The sequence below is a fragment of the Oryza sativa genome, chromosome 2 (assembly GCF_034140825.1).
Source record: "Oryza sativa Japonica Group chromosome 2, ASM3414082v1".
Taxonomy (NCBI): Eukaryota; Viridiplantae; Streptophyta; class Magnoliopsida; order Poales; family Poaceae; genus Oryza; species Oryza sativa.
The window spans coordinates 14,986,357-15,002,364 of NC_089036.1; the positions used below are offsets into that span (position 1 = coordinate 14,986,357).

The 16,008-nt window shown below is 39.0% G+C and overlaps 1 protein-coding gene across 1 annotated transcript; it reads right to left on the minus strand.

Moving 5' to 3' along the window:
* Positions 1–697: 697 nt before the first annotated feature.
* LOC4329259 (synaptotagmin-2) lies at positions 698–8,550 on the minus strand. Its single transcript, XM_015772093.3, has 12 exons — positions 8,225–8,550; positions 7,056–7,154; positions 6,891–6,941; positions 6,688–6,811; positions 4,229–4,347; positions 3,984–4,085; positions 3,837–3,911; positions 3,418–3,494; positions 3,080–3,326; positions 2,646–2,999; positions 2,382–2,510; positions 698–1,067 (listed from the first exon to the last, which is right to left on the minus strand). Exons 1-12 carry the CDS (start codon positions 8,333–8,335, stop codon positions 939–941), a joined length of 1,617 nt encoding a protein of 538 aa, XP_015627579.1. The 5' UTR covers positions 8,336–8,550; the 3' UTR covers positions 698–938.
* Positions 8,551–16,008: the final 7,458 nt, after the last annotated feature.

Genomic DNA, 16,008 nt, shown 5'->3' on the forward strand with positions numbered 1-16,008 from the left:
ATTAAAAAAAGTAGGGTTTCTAAGGTTTCATACAACATAGTGTATATGATGGAGTGCTAGGTTATATTCCTTTTACAAGTAACAATAGGGAATAACTAAACAGCATTGAAACGTATATAATTATGACTCCTCTATTTTGTCATTATATGCTATTTTCATCAGATATTTACACATTCATTTAGTCATTAGCTATAAGTGAAAATTTGAATTTTAAAACTTAGTTTATTCTAGGTTTTTTTTTTGTTGAAGTTTATTTTAACATTTAAATTTCTATGGACACTTGCATAGAAGTTTTTTATTCATAAAATATTTTTCAAGTTGTTAATAAGCCGTTTCGCCTATAAATTTAAAAGCAATCAATGGCAATAAGAAGTGAGCACCCCAAATATGATAGACAGAATAGTTGCGAATAAATACTCAAATATGCAAAAATAAAAGCAGGCTTGTCGTAAAAAAGTTTACAAAACTAGCATGGTTTATATTCGAAAACTGGTGGTTAATAAAATATTGATCCCTATAAGCTGTTTTCCCAAAAATATAACATCACTGTTGATTTTTAGCTTTCTAAAAATAATTAAAGCTATATTGTAACTATTTGAAAAGTACAAACGCAACAGTAGTGCACAAATGGTATATCTAGTAGCCTACAATTTCTAATAGGCACTGACAAGCACCGTTAAAACTCGGTGTTATGCTGTAGTACAAATAACACAAATTCATCGATTCTCATACAGAATACCAATTCCATAATTAGTTCAGGCTTCCTGGTTTCTGTTCATAATCATATATACCAACCAGTGAGAATCTGGGGGAAACAATGAAAAGCATAGTTTTAAAAGTGGAATAATTCAGAAGGTAAGATATGTCTGCCAAATGATACATACAAGTGTAGAAAGCATTCTAAACAAGAAACTTTACAAGATTTCAGCCCGTGAGTTCTAAGATGTTCTCCACTGCAATTCCAACTGGATGCGGCCATTTTTCGAGTCAATTAGATGATATTTCTCATTGATCCTCTTATTGTTTATAACATCTGCAAGACTTATGACAACATAGCCAAGATTTTCCTAAAAAGAAACAGCACAGAAGGCCAGAAGGATCAATAGAAGAACGTGAATATAAAGCACTAAATCAGTGACTATCAAGATTTTAAGCTTTAAAGGAGATATCTGCTATAGTACATTCTCTAAATTTCAAAACTTTCAATTGGATATGAACTTTCACAATACAAACTTTTTTAAAAAAACTATCTCTCCGGGAAACAAATCAAGCCAAACTGATATTTTAACCAGAAAATTTAGTTTGGAATTTTTTTAACAAGAAATGAAGGGCAAGGCATGACAACAGCATAGGGATTGAACACACCTAGATTCAAATGCTACATTGTTGTGTTAGTAGTGGTTCTTTCTTTAGTTCTTTTTCGGAGCCATCGACGGCATATTTGTAAACAAAACATAATTTGTGAATAAAACTTTTATATACGTGTTCTTAGCGATCTAAAAGCAAAGGCTGAAAAATAAACTTCGATGAAAAAAACTCAATCAGCTCCAAATGTAAGGTTGAAAATTCAAATTTTGACTGATAAGCATAAGCATAAGTGAAAAGATGAGGCCCTTTATTGCAGCATGTAAACTACGAATGGCCAAGATTATTCTGGATGAATACTTAGGATCAAGAGTAAATATCAGAAGCGCTAACTAGCACTCTAGGCCCCCCCAGGGGCAACTGTAAACAAACTCCTACGAAGTTCTCCCTCCGTAAAAAAAAAAAACAAAAAAAAACAAAAAAAAAAATCAAAACAACTTCTAGCTACGAATCTAAACATAGCTTATGTCAGGTTCGTAACTAAAAGTCGGTTTTTTTTTCTGGGACGGGGGGTAAATGCCCTGCAAAGTAGTGAATGTATCCCGTGATTTTAAATACATTCCCACGACAGAAAATTTGTTCCTTAAATTAGCATATTCAAATATTTCTTGTGGCTCTTAATGTTAATAATCTGTTCTATTTCCCCGCAAAAAAAAATGTTCTACTAAAAACAACTTCAAACTTGGAGGCTGAATTTAGTAATAACTTCATATAAAAAATAACGAAATGAGATGCTGAAAACTGCTTTTGCAGTTATCAACAAGTTTCCAGTGGTTCTCCCCGTACTGGTTATTAGAATTGCAGCTAGAATTGTCAGATAGAACTTTATTTTCCCTGACCAGCTGCTGTCCTGCAGTGGGAACTGGTGTGCCTAGCAATAGTGTTCACTAGTTATAGCTTAGCTGTTTTTCTCAATAGGATTACACAACTAGGAAGTACAAATCTCCATTAATCTTTAAACACTAAAAGTTGATGTCACAACACAAATAGAGATAATCAGATCACAGAAATGATACCTTGGAATGTATACCGATGCTTGGTGGTCTGCTAATGACTTCAATTTGCATTTTATCATTTATGGGTGGTTCCTCGCAGACAAACTGAAATTCTTGCTCCCAACGTGGATCACGATTCTTCTTAATATGCTGCATAAACAGTATTACAAGATCAAACATTATATTTTATAATGTAGTGACTAAAACTACCCATTGATTTCAAAATTTCCTACAGTAAATGTTATTGGTGAAAGTTTATTACACATTTAAACCTGTTTTTCATACCTTGGTCTTCCTTTCTTCACCTCTAAACACAATTCTTACATATGGATTAGTGTGGTGCTTTCCTTCAACGTCTTGTGCTTCATGAACGATAACTACCAGCAAACCACCACCTTCCGGTGTGCCATCAGGGGCTTTTTCAATGGTGCCAGATTCATCACTTGTATCAACATCAGAATCACCTTCCTTGAAAGGCTTATATGTTACATCAACAGTGAGCTGCCCCCGGAACTTGTCATTTGCTGGGTCATTAGCATCCATAGTCTTGTGTAAGTCAAGTGTAAGTGACTTTGCCTCATCAGGAATAAGCTCTTTCAATGGGATAACACTCATTCCAATCTTGTCGTGCTTCCCAACCTGATAAGAAAATTTTATGTAGGATTGAAAGCATCTGGATTAAACAGCTCAGGAGGATATTTAAAATTATTAACCATTACCTGCTCCCAATCGTAAACAGTAAGCTCAAGAGCCTGAGATTCTGGGTCTTTGACAACTAATTTGAAATCTTCATTCCATTCAGGGTTCAAGTTGCTTCGCTTCACTGACGTTTTCTTTGATGGGAGTTTTTCCTCTGTTAGCTTTAACTTCACATATGGATCCGATTTTCCCAGAAAATCCTTTTTGGTGAGTTTGACAGCCCGTACGATGTTAACATGCAAAATTCCAACAGGCTTCTTTTGTGCTCTTCAATTCAATGTTATAAAAAGAAGATACCAAATTAGCAACCAGAAGGACATGCCTTGCAAAATAGTAGATAGATTATAGCATGCATTACTTTGCTGGATCCATGATTGGCACCTCAAGTACTTTTGGCCACAAGTACATGTTTGCTACCTGAGTCTTGATAATCTCCTGCAAGGTAGGGAAAAGTCAACAGTTGCCGACATGTCACCATCAACATTTGTGAAGAAAAAACGCCACAGATTAAGTTAGAGTAGACAGGTGAAAATTTAGGCTAAAATGTAGTAGTGGAATAATCAAAGAAAACCGGATGAATAGGCACTTAAGCAGAAAACTGCGAGTGGTTTAGTGGAGTTTATGTTCTACTTAATCTTTCTCTTATAAGGGATACGTCAAATCATTCATTATTCTATAATTCATGAACACCAGAAATGCAATTGAGATAAATGAAATATAACCCTATGGGATATATCAGTATATCCTAAATATTTGATGATATGGAAACTATGTTACCTGAACAAATACATAGAGACCTGGAATTGCCATGAGATCTGCTCCTAAGAGTTTCAGACCAAAATCAACATGTGGCTGCAAAGAAGAATACAAGCATTGACGATTCCATCAGTAATTACCAGAATGAATATATGCTTGAGTGTTTACCTTCTCCATAAGTGAAACAACTATTTTAGCAAAACAAGGAAAGCTAGGCACCAAGGGCTTCAACGTTATGCGTGGTAGAGCAAAAACATGCAAATCAATAACCTACAATATTAGACATATAATACTGGATCAATATAACTTTTGAATAGAATTATAAGTCTGCAAATTAGCCTAATCCCATCAGGACGGAATCAAAAAAATATATATTTCCTTTAATTTTCACACTTTCTCTTAAATGGTTGTACCTGTGCAGTTGCTTTTAGCCCAAATGCTTTGACAACAACAGTGATATTCGGATTTCCAGCCCACTTGATGGAAGGTTCCATTATAAGTTCTTGCTCATCTGTGGTGTAGACCTTCATCCCTATATGGAAAGTTACGGAAATGCGATATCATCTCATCATATACAAAAACACATCAGTCAGACACAATAACATCATCTAGGTGCTTAAGAGAAATATTTAGAATTAGGTAGAATTAGGTAATGCAGAGCAGAGTTATGTACTCTGAAATTATTGTGTATTTCAGGTAATGCGGAACTATCATAGTGGAAACATGCTGGTACAGATAGTAAACCTTGAATTCATATGTAGCACCATATGTTCATGCGCTTGACTTAGCGAGTAGTAATGAGATAAGTTCATATAGATACTACAACACAATGGCATATATTCATACAGAGCTTAGTACTTATCGTAAATTTTGTTTCACAATGGTAAATGAACTGTCAGATGGCTTGTTGGTTTGCATCTGATCCGAGGGAGGAGAGCAGGAGGTCATGATTACCCGGCTAGCACCGTTTGTTTAGATTGCTCACATGGGAAGCGTTGGGACATTTCGCGTTGGGGTCTGGCACATGAGTTCATGGTCGACAACTCTGGGATAAATTGGGCCTGGTCATTTGGGGCTAGCAGAATTCCAGATGAATACAGTACACTGAAGCAACGGTTGGTAGAACAGTGAAACCATTTCAGGCTTCGTATATGGCTGGTTATACTATTTACCATTTCCAGGTGATTAGGTCGGTATAAATCAAAACAAGCGTCAATTGGTCAGGAATCTCTGTGTCATTTGCACTCCTATCATCACACGACCAATGTACAACTTAAGAGTCTACCTGGCAGATTTACAAAATCATTGTCACCCAATTTGGCCTAACATAATCTTAGGGGCAATTATATAAGCAGATTTATATAAGCTGATGGTAGGATCAAGTGGATAACATATCTTGCTATAGATTTATATGAGAAGCTAAAAGCCCATTTCAGCATAGAACCTTAAGCCACATTGTAGATTTGAAGAATTGCATGTTCAAAAACTTACAAGTCAAGTGTCCAACGAAAGTATACATAACATTTTGGGTGGTATATTCGATAAGTGGATCTACTTGGCTTATCTATACTCCTTATAAAAGGGAGTAGTGGTGGTGGTGGTTCTTCCACCACCCCAACTACCAACTCCCAACTTTTTTAAGAAAAGAAAATGATATGTGGGGCTAGAGGGGCCACATCTCAACTACTCCCACCAACTCTCTACTTTTCGTGGGAAGGAAAAAGGATTTATGCGGGACTAAAAAGGTCCACATGTGATTAACAAATATGTTCAACAATTAAGAGATATTAATAACATGTTAATGATAATTTTCTTTGATTAAAATTCCGTTGCAACGCACAGGCAATATGCTAGTATGCTATAACTCCGCTAACATACATTTTTTCTTTTTAAGCTAGGTCGAAGAGAGCTTTATCACAAAAGTGCTTAATTGGCACCATAATCCTGCACGTTTCTCATTGACGCGGAAATGAGTGTTCAAACTTCAAATAGGTTTACCTGGATTGGATGCCTAAGTTAAGCTAGGCAGTTACTTTATTTTTGGTTTCATTTTATTAGTGATTATTGATAATCCAAATCCAGATAGAAGCCTGAGTGCTTGAGCAAGAGTAGGGCCAATAACATGAGTTTGTTAGGAACATAAGTGGGCTGGGCTGGCTCCGTCGCTTCCAAAGCCTAGCCCGAGAGGAGAGGAACTACAAAACAACAGAGTATGCACTTCTAGGGGGAGATCGATCGAGCAATCGGCGAATGGCGAACGGTGGCGGCGACCTGGTGGCCGGTTGGCACCTTGTCGATCTTCTTCCTCCCTACCTTCCTTCTTCCTCTTCCTTCCAGAAGTTTCTGGCATCTTCCACCAGTTGAATTCCCTTAGTTCATCCTCCTCTCCACCTCTATTTACTGGAGTTTGGTTGCTATTGCACTGGATGCTTGCATATTTGAGTGGAATTGAGATTGGAAGTCTCGGTTGCTAACAGAGTTGTAAGACTGGAATGTACACCTAAACAACTTGCTGTTGCTAGGTATACTCACATTTGGCACATAAGCTATAAATTCAATAAAGTAACTTTAAAAATAATATAAACTAAGTGTAACTGGCCCTTTGGGCCATACTCTTTCTATTCTGACAAAGGACTATGTAGTTTCATAACTGACTCTTCAACAAAAATGTGATATTTCACATAAAGTTCATAAATATAGTTGTTTCAATTAGCCGTGGATCTGAATCTTCCATGGTTACTTGATCAAATTAGTTAGGCATTCTTAGCATGAAAAGTCTTTTTACGATGTAGCAACTTTTGGCTAAAAAGTACTTCTGTGTAATTAAATTGATCCAAAATGTCTGCAACTAAGATATAAGAGTAGAACTAACCTTGAAATGTTGGTGGTAATGAACCTAATGTTAATGTCTCAAATTCAACCGAATCAATCTTATACTTGGCAGTGTTCTCAGCAATAATTGGCTTAGCGATTTCCTTTGCAGTTTTACATATTGCCTGTAAAAGACAATATTTACAAAACAGTGCCAAATAAAAACTTGGACAAATAATATTGCACTAGCTTGTATGAGCCAACCTTGTCAAGATAAGGCCAAATGTTTTCGACAAACTTGTTAAGCCAATCAATCTTCATAAACAAAAAGTTAAAATCAGTAACGTTAGACTATAGGCCTATTAAAATAGAAACTTAAGATGGCATGACAAAATATAAGCTTCACGTTCACCCAAAGAGTAAGCATACCCGGTCAAAGTCTGGATTCTTCACCCAATGAGGAACCTCAGGAAGCATGCTTTCTAGAGATTTTGTATCAAGTTCAACAAGTGGCCTGATTACAGGGTCCTGTGCAATTGACATTCAAACAGCAAGTGGTATGTTATGTAATGGCAATATAAGGCTGAATCATGCAATCACAATGACAGTGATAGAAGATACAGATCGATCAAATCTCAAGCCAGTATACCAAGTCATGGTTAGAACATCTAAGAGACTAACCAATCTATTGAATGCTAATAAATTTATGCATTCTACCAGATAGTATGTACAAGCTGTCCACTTTTATTCCATATGTTCTAACAGAAGTTCAATTTCAACGGTGCAAATTAGTAAATTCCAAAAATACAATATGGCCGTCATTTGCCCGTGCAAGCATAAAACAGATATTCAGGTTGTCCTGGAACCACTCCAAGAATAGGTTGTCCTGGAACCACTGGAGGAAGGAATTACTGTGATTTTTGTACTTAGGTGTTTTCTGTTGGTCAAGTCAATTCCTCTGACCCATTGCAAAGGACGAACAATATTCAATCTGAAACAGGAAGAAAAGTAGAGCACCCTGACCAGCTCTTTTTTTAGACCAAAAGCGGAACCCCTGCTTCCATACAAAGCAAATAAAAAACAAGAGTACTAGAGAGACCTTTTGAGGTCGCTACAAAAGGGAAACAAAGCCGCCACCTCCATTTACAGAGACCTTGAAATTCAAAATAAAGTCCTTGAAATTCAGGAGTACTAGCAACGAACATCTGATTTGCTTTGGTACAAAATAAAGCCCTTGAAATTCACCTCATGCATAACGAAAATTCGTAGATTGCAAATTCGTCTTCTCATAAATCACATCCAATCAGATGATTATTCTTCACATCCACAGTAGAGATGCAGGGCTAATTCGAAGGATCCCATTAGAACACAATCCTACTGTTATACGATGAAAGCAAGCTAACTCCAGCTACCCTATACAGCAAGCCCAAACCAAAGGAAAGAACTAAACGATGAGTTTTCAGGAATGCATATCACTGTATCATCTCGTACAGAGAAGCCTCGAAAACCATCCCGTTTCTCGCTTCCAGCTCCACTAATTCACCCCGATGCCAAACCACAACGAGGCATCCAACGAAAAGAAGGGTGGCGAATCGTACCTTGACGTCGGTGGGCTGGAAGTAGATGAAGAGGTAGTACCCAATCACAAGCCCCATGGTAACTCCCACCCCAAACCCGAAGAAACCCAGCACAGTGCGGAAAAACCCCATCTCCTCCCCACCACCGCTCCCCCAACGCGAGCCGCCGAGAAGAGCAAGAATCCGAAAGCGAGCGCCTCAGATCACATGAAGAGGAGACGTGAAGCAAGCAACAGGGGCAATGTCAAACGAGGAAGAAGATGCGGATGGGATCTAGGAGAGGAGAGGATGCGTTGCAGCGCGCACAGTAACAGCCAGGATGGCATTGATAGCAGCATCCCTCGCTCGCTAGTGGTGGTAGGGAAGGGCCATTATTATCTTCCTAATAATGGTGCGGCAAATGGGGTTACTAGGCTTAATTATTATCTGCCCAATCGGCCACACGCTGCTGAATTGCTCATGGTGATTGGTGAGGCGAGATCGATGACGAGGTCGCCGCTGCTGGCGGTGTCGGCGCACGCTGATGGCAACGCTCCTCCCACAAGATTTCGGAAACGGTTTTTTTTTTAATTTTTTCGTTCGGGAGTACCTGTATATCTTCCGAAAAATTTTTAATGGTCGTATCACACAATTAAAATTTGATAGATACAGTAAAAGGCAAAAAAAACAACTAAGAAACACCATAATGGACACTAAATTATCATATCTTCAAGAAAAAAACCAAATCCAATATAAATTTTAAAACTTACATGCGAAGATTTAAAAATTACACTGTAACTTACAAAATTACAATATAAGTTTCATAAATTACAATGTAACTTAAAAAAATGCACTGTAAAAATTTAAGTGAGAAAATCGAGTGAGAGATAAGAAAAAATCTTTCGAGTGAGATATAGCAAAATCGTTTTCGTTTCTAGGATGCGAGTCCTGTATCTCTCGACGGGCCTTTTCTGTGATTATTTTTTGGATCGCTTTCTGGTACAGCACCGTGAGGTCCACGAGCTGTGTATCCTTTTCCCGTTGATCCTCCGTGTACAAGATTGTCGATATTGTTTCTTTCTTTAGGTTTACAGAAACAAATTCAGCAGAACTTTCATATTACTCATTTACTCATGCATGGAAAACATCATAAGCTCTACTATTATACTCAAATAGAATTCAGATAAAATTCATGTGAAATTCAGACTTACTAAACTGAACCAATTGAGCATATCTCTACTATTATAAAAATTGAAGATGTTTTTACCGGTACATTGGTACATCATCCGTGTATGAGTCGGTTTTTAAGTTCGTTCGCTTTTAGAAATACAGATTTGTATTTGAGTGAGGTTTTAAATCCGTTCGCGTTTGGAAATACAGAAGGAGTCATATAAAAAATATGTTTTAAAAAACTTGTATGCTAACTTGAGATGATCTGACTCATAATTGCAGCTCATGATTTTCTAAAAAACATATATACAAGCGAATTCTCACAGTGAAACTATTATAAAAATTAAAGATGTTTTTGTCCGTACTTTGGTACATCATCTATGTATGAGTTGGTTTTTAAATTCGTTCGCTTTTGGAAATACAAATCTGTATTTGAGTCGGGTTTTAAGTTCGTTCCCTTTTGAAAATGCAGAAGCAGTTGTATAAGAAGTCGCTTTAAAAAAAACTTACATGCTAACTTGAGATGATCAGACTCCTAATTGCAGCTCATGATTTTCTAAAAAAATATATATCCAAGCGAATTCTCACAATTAATTTCACCTTAACTAAACCGTACAATAATAATAAAATTAAAATAGCCTTCACCCATTGCAATGCACGGGCAATTTTTCTAGTCTATATACTAATATAAAAAGAAGTTGTCCCTAGCAATCTTACACGTGAAATCATCCCCTGTCATCTCATCTGTGTATCCACTATCTCATCTAATCTCATCCGTCCGCTATCTTCCTCGTTGTATGCTATTCATCAGTGATTCCACCGACTCCGCTGCATAAATCCCCGCCACGATGACTCCGCCCCCCGAATCTCCGTCGTCTCCTCGCTCTGCAAGCATCCTCCCTCCTCCTCGCGACGGATCTGCAACGATGCACCGCTAGACTAGCGCACCGCTGCCGTGACTCCTCGCCGCACGCATCCCCTTTCCGCTAGAGCCTTGCCCGGGACTTTCCCCGATGGCGCCGTGGTGCTTTTGTGCCCGCGTCGTCCAAGTTTGTCCATCGTTCCGCCAAACCTTCTTCAAGATTCTTGGGAACTTGTGATTTGTGCACTTCTTCAAGGTGAAGGCCATTGGGTTTGCCTGGGATCATCTCACTCAGGTATTGGATCCTTCTAGATTCCCTGTTTATTCTCATGCAAGTGCTACCGTGCTATTTTGAGCTGGTTGGGACTGGAGTCACCAAGTTAGTTGGGTTGGCATAAAACTGTTTTGAGCTAGCGAGTTGCATATTTCGAGGTTGTTCAGTGAGGAAAATTGAAGGGTAGATCCGTTGATTTGGGGTTATAATGGTACTAATCATCAAAATTCCTACTGATTATTGACATAGCAATTGAATGGTTTAGCTGTATAATAATGTTTAGTTATATATAATTGCTGAACTAAATTATATGTTTACCAAACTGCTTTGATTTTTATCCAATTCCTCTTGGAACATCAGGTCAGCAGCTATCAATTTAAGAAATTCCTTTTTCCATATTTCCCATCACATTTTGAGTCGAACTATATTCCTGAATTCATCTATGGGCATGCTGCTCGCCTAGCGAGTCACTCTCCACAAAGGGTGCCCATGTGCTGTTACTATTCATGCTATTTGATTCTTTTGTGTGTACATATCCCAAAAGTTTGATTGCATTTTTTAGGTAGTTGACAGATGAACTAATATACTTGCAAGTAACATATATACGGCCGATCATCAATATATGTCTTTTTTAACACTAATTTGGCATCTTTTTTTATCGGTGAATGACATGCAAAACACATATTTCAGGGGTTTGCCATTGCTCAAATACCATTATATGTGTCGACGGGGGATACCCGTAGACCGGATATAGATGGTATTGGGGTATGTTGGTACGAGGATCTACGTAGTACGACATCAAGCAAACAGAAAACAGGGATTATACTGGTTCAGGCCCCTTGATAGGTAATAGCCTAATCCAGTTGGTATGGGATTATATGGTTGAAACCACAGATTACAAAGGGAATATCAGAACTCGATGATACCGACGAGACCGTAGTCGAGTTGGTTCGACTAGATCTCCCGGCGACTTGGCTCCTGTAGGCTCCGACTTCATAAGTTGTGGTGGATGTGTCGGCGGTGAGATTCTATGCCTTAGGTCCTCCCGGGGGGTCCCTTTTATACCGCAGGTCAGTTGATCTCCAAGTAGAACTTGGAGATATCAGACCTCACACAATATAGTAACGACCCAGTCCTTGTCTGAGTAGGACTCCTTCCATCCGTGGACTCCGTTTCTGTTACGTGATGAATTTCCTTAACGTGTACAGGAAACATCCGTATACGCGCAGGTGTACCATATCAGTGTACAACATACATCCAAGGGTAGAGGGTATACCTTATCCGTAACCCTGACAATATGCATTGTTTCAAGTTGTAGAACCATACTATCTTTTTTTATGAAAATGCTGAACCATAATATTATCATTTACAGTATATATAATTATACATTTATGTGTCCATCTATACTCTTTATAGGCTATTTTCAAGTCTTAACTACCAATGTCTCTACAGGAACGAGCTCCACTTGATGATCTTGCTAATTAAAGTGCCATGACATTATCAAGCTCTAAGGACGGCTTGTCATAACAAGCTATAGTTTTTTTTTTCGGGGATAACAACCTATAGTTACTTCTATGAATTTTGTGAAATAAAAGATGATCCATTTGTGACCATTGTTCGAGACTAAAAACATTACAGATTGCAAGAGCAAAAGGCAATAATGTGAGGGCAGGGAGAAAATTCTTTTTCAGCAGAGTTAAGTCTGTGACCATGTTTTCATAGGAAAATCCATTATAAAGAAATGAAATGGAAACAACTTCCCATGGTGATTTCATTGACCATCGAGGACATGAGTGATGTAGGATATCAATGCAGTAATTCACGAAGTGAAGAATGCATGATTTAGTTGGAGGAAAGGGAATACATGATGAAGATGAATTGTACAATAAATTGTCTTATGTTAAATTAATGTTGTTTTCTCATCTGGTGTTTTGTACCATTGTAATACTCCAGCTGTTGTAATTAATCAAGTGTTACCAATGTTGAAGTGGTCTGTACCTTGTAGCAGTCTAGCAGAGCACTAAATTTTGTTCTGCGCAAAATTTGGGATAAAGTGAGAGAAGGGGATCCTGTTTACAAATTTCAAATAAATTAGTTATAAAAAATCCAAGCAGTTTAAAACCAGAGCAAGGCATTCCCTTCAGTTTTGTTTGCCCCTTTCCACATAGGAGACAGTGAAAAATTCTAAGAAATGGCATTTCCTTCAGTTTTATTGCCCCTCTTTTCACATAGGAAACAATTAGAAATTATGTACGCAACATGAACAATTTTTATTTACACCAAGATTTTCTGAATGGTGTAATACTAAATGGGGCAGATTAAAAAAAATTGATGTCACACCTTGATGCATGAAATTACCACCTCCTTTTTAAATATATAACGTTGTTGATTTTTGGACGTGACGTTTGACCATTTGTTTAATCTAAAAATTATGTAAATTTAAGTCATGCTTAAAAGTCCTTCTAAGCATGACTTATATTTATATCTTTGCGTATTCATACTAAAATTTTGAATTAGACAAATATTCAAATGTCCAAAAGCCAACAATATCATATATTTAAAATGCAGATAGTACATTTGTTGTTTATTTGTTTCTTAACTCATTGCATTTATAATTTATCAAATATTACACATTGGTTGTTTTATTACATATGTGGATTCCACGTATACACTTACATTGGCTTATTGAAATGCCCATCCTAGCTTTGGACGATATACCACCGTAAATTTGATTTTTGATATAACATATTTTTACAATTGTATTACACTGGACTTAATTCATATTGGTCAAGACGTGCATTGCACGTGTAAGATTACTAGTAGAATTGCTAAAGAGGCTTAAAGAATCATTCAATAAAATTTGATCGACACTTAAGTTGGGTGTAGTATACTAACCTTCCAAAGTTTCGATTGTGATCGTGTGGTCAATTGGACGATAAACCTGGCTGGCTGGTACAAATTCCTGCAAGTAGGGATGGCAATGGGGCCCCGACACCTCACACCCGGTGGGGAATTACTCTATTAGGGGATGTAAATGGGCTAAAACTACCATCCATGGGGCTGAAAACGGCAAAAAAGAAAAGCCCTCATCGGGTGGGCCGGGGGCGGAGCCGTTCAACAGTCCCCAGGCCCCGAATCCCCATGGGTCCCCGAGGTGGATAGGCCACGCTATATTTCCTAAGCCCACAACCCAATTAGACTGGCCCAATTAGGTCCACATATATAATCTGAGCAAACCCTGGTCTACCGTCTCCACTTCTCAGTCTTCCCATCCCCCTCCTCTCAGATCCAATCGACCAGGCGACAGGGCGAGGGCGCGAGACGCCGCCTTGTTCTGCGTGGCCTCGTCCGCGTCACCCCATCGCCGCTTCCAAGCTCGCAGCCCCGCCGTCGCCTGCTCAAAGCTCACCGCCGCAGCTGAGGGACCAAATATGTCACATCCTGATTTTTGTTTCAGGATTTATAAATTATTTAATAAATTATTATTAGAAGTTATATTAAATGTTCATTAATTTACAAGTGAAGTTAAATGTGGGAAATAAAATTTCCTTAATATAAAGCATGGATGGATTTAATTTTTATTAAATTCTCCATGATTAAGTCAACTCTCTGAAATTTTCTCGGATTTTTCGGAGCTCAATTCCTAAATGATACAAAGAACAGTTCAGTAATTATTTGATTTTAATGATCTAATTATATTTGTTAAGAGCTTTTCTTGTTTAAAATCCTTAAATTATAAATTGTTGTTTAAAAGGAATTATTAGAAATGATTTTAAAAGCCTAGAAGAGAAGATCTAATTTTAATCTGTTAAATCTCAATATAAAATTGGGCTAGATAAAATTTTGTTAAATACTTTGCTTAATTCTATAATTCCTAGATTTTTCTGGGATTTATTTGAGCTAAGGAAGTATTTTTAATAAATGGAATTGCATTTCATGAATAATTTAAATTGAAAAAGGTTTTTAAAAGTCTCTTTTGGCTTTGGGCCGAAAGCCGGCCCAAAACCTCCTCTCTCTCTCTTCTCGGCCCAGTCGGCCCAGCTCGAGCCGCTGCTCTCTTCTCTCTCTCGGTGCCGCTGACAGGTGGGGCCCACCTGTCAGGCCTGTCTTCCTCCTCGCGCCGGCCGCCGCTCGAACCCTAGCGTCGCGCCGCCGTCGTCTCCTTCCAAATCCGGTCGATCCTTTCCCGATCCGGGGAAATCAATAGAGGGGAAATGATCTTCTCGATCTCCTCTTCCTTTTCTCTTATGGAATAATCGCCTAATTCGGTTTGGAAACTCGAGGATTCGAGGTCGAATCGGATCGGTTTCTTTCCTCCGAACCCTAACCTTTCCTTCCCGTCTCCGGTCGCCGTGGGCCTCCGTCGCAGCTCGCTAGCCCCTTTAAAAGGATCCCCGGTGTCTCCTCTACCCGCCGCCACCCTCGCCTTCGTCTCTTGCCGTCGGAAGCGCCCTAGCGCCGTGTAACCTCGAGCCGCCGTCGTCGCCGCCGCTCCAGCCATGCGCCGCCGCCGTTCCGGTCGTCGTCGTCGCTCGGGGAGGTCGCCATCGTGGTCGCCAAGTCGCCGCCGTCCTCGTCCGCCTCTTCGTCGCCGCCGGAGACCGCCGGAGCACCGCCGTCACCGTCGACCCGAAAACCGCCGCCGTTTCTTCCTCGTCACCGGCGCCATCCGTTGCTCCTCCGCCGTTGCTTTGGTCACCGGTGAGTTCGCCGCGTCGCGCTCTACCCGTTGGTGCTCTCCGTTCGTGCCGTCGCGCCGTTGTTCGCCGGCGAGCGTGCGCCGTCCGAGCCGCTGAGCCGCCGCCGCCGGTGGTGACGTCATCGCCGACGTCATCGTCGCCCTCTCCCGTGAGCCGGTCGTGGACCGATCGATCTCGGCCGTCCGTTTTGGATGGATCGATCTCGGCCATCCGTTCGCGTGAACCGCCGCCGTGCGCCCGGTCCACCGCGAAACCCTAGCCGCTGACGCAATAAATTCCCTTTTCCTTTTCAAAAATAATTCATTATTGCGTCATAATTCAATTAAAATCCATATAAGTGTTTTAATCCGATTTAATCTTTGAAAATTCATAACTAATTCATTTGAACTCAGTTTAATGTGGTTCAAGTTGCAAAAATTATATAAAATAAAGATCTACATATTAAAATTGTCCATAAATTGAATTAAATTTATTTAATTCTTTTTAAATGGGCTTTAATTAGATTTAATCTTGTAAAATTCATATTAAATTCATATTAAGTCAGAATGAGGCCGTTCAAGTCTCATAATTCATCTAAAATTATGATCTACATGTTTGTTTACTTTTTATGTATTGTTTATTTGGTTTTTATTAGTCTTTTTCCTCGTTTTGCGTGTTAGCTTGTCGTTTCCGTCGTTGCGAAGGTTCGCGAGTGCGCCAGAAGTATTCAAGAAGATTAATTGAAGACCGATTATTGCAAGGCAAGTCACACAGATCCTAAACACAATCCTTTGAGCATGTTGATCCTATATTTAAATTCTCTATTTATTTCAACTGTGCA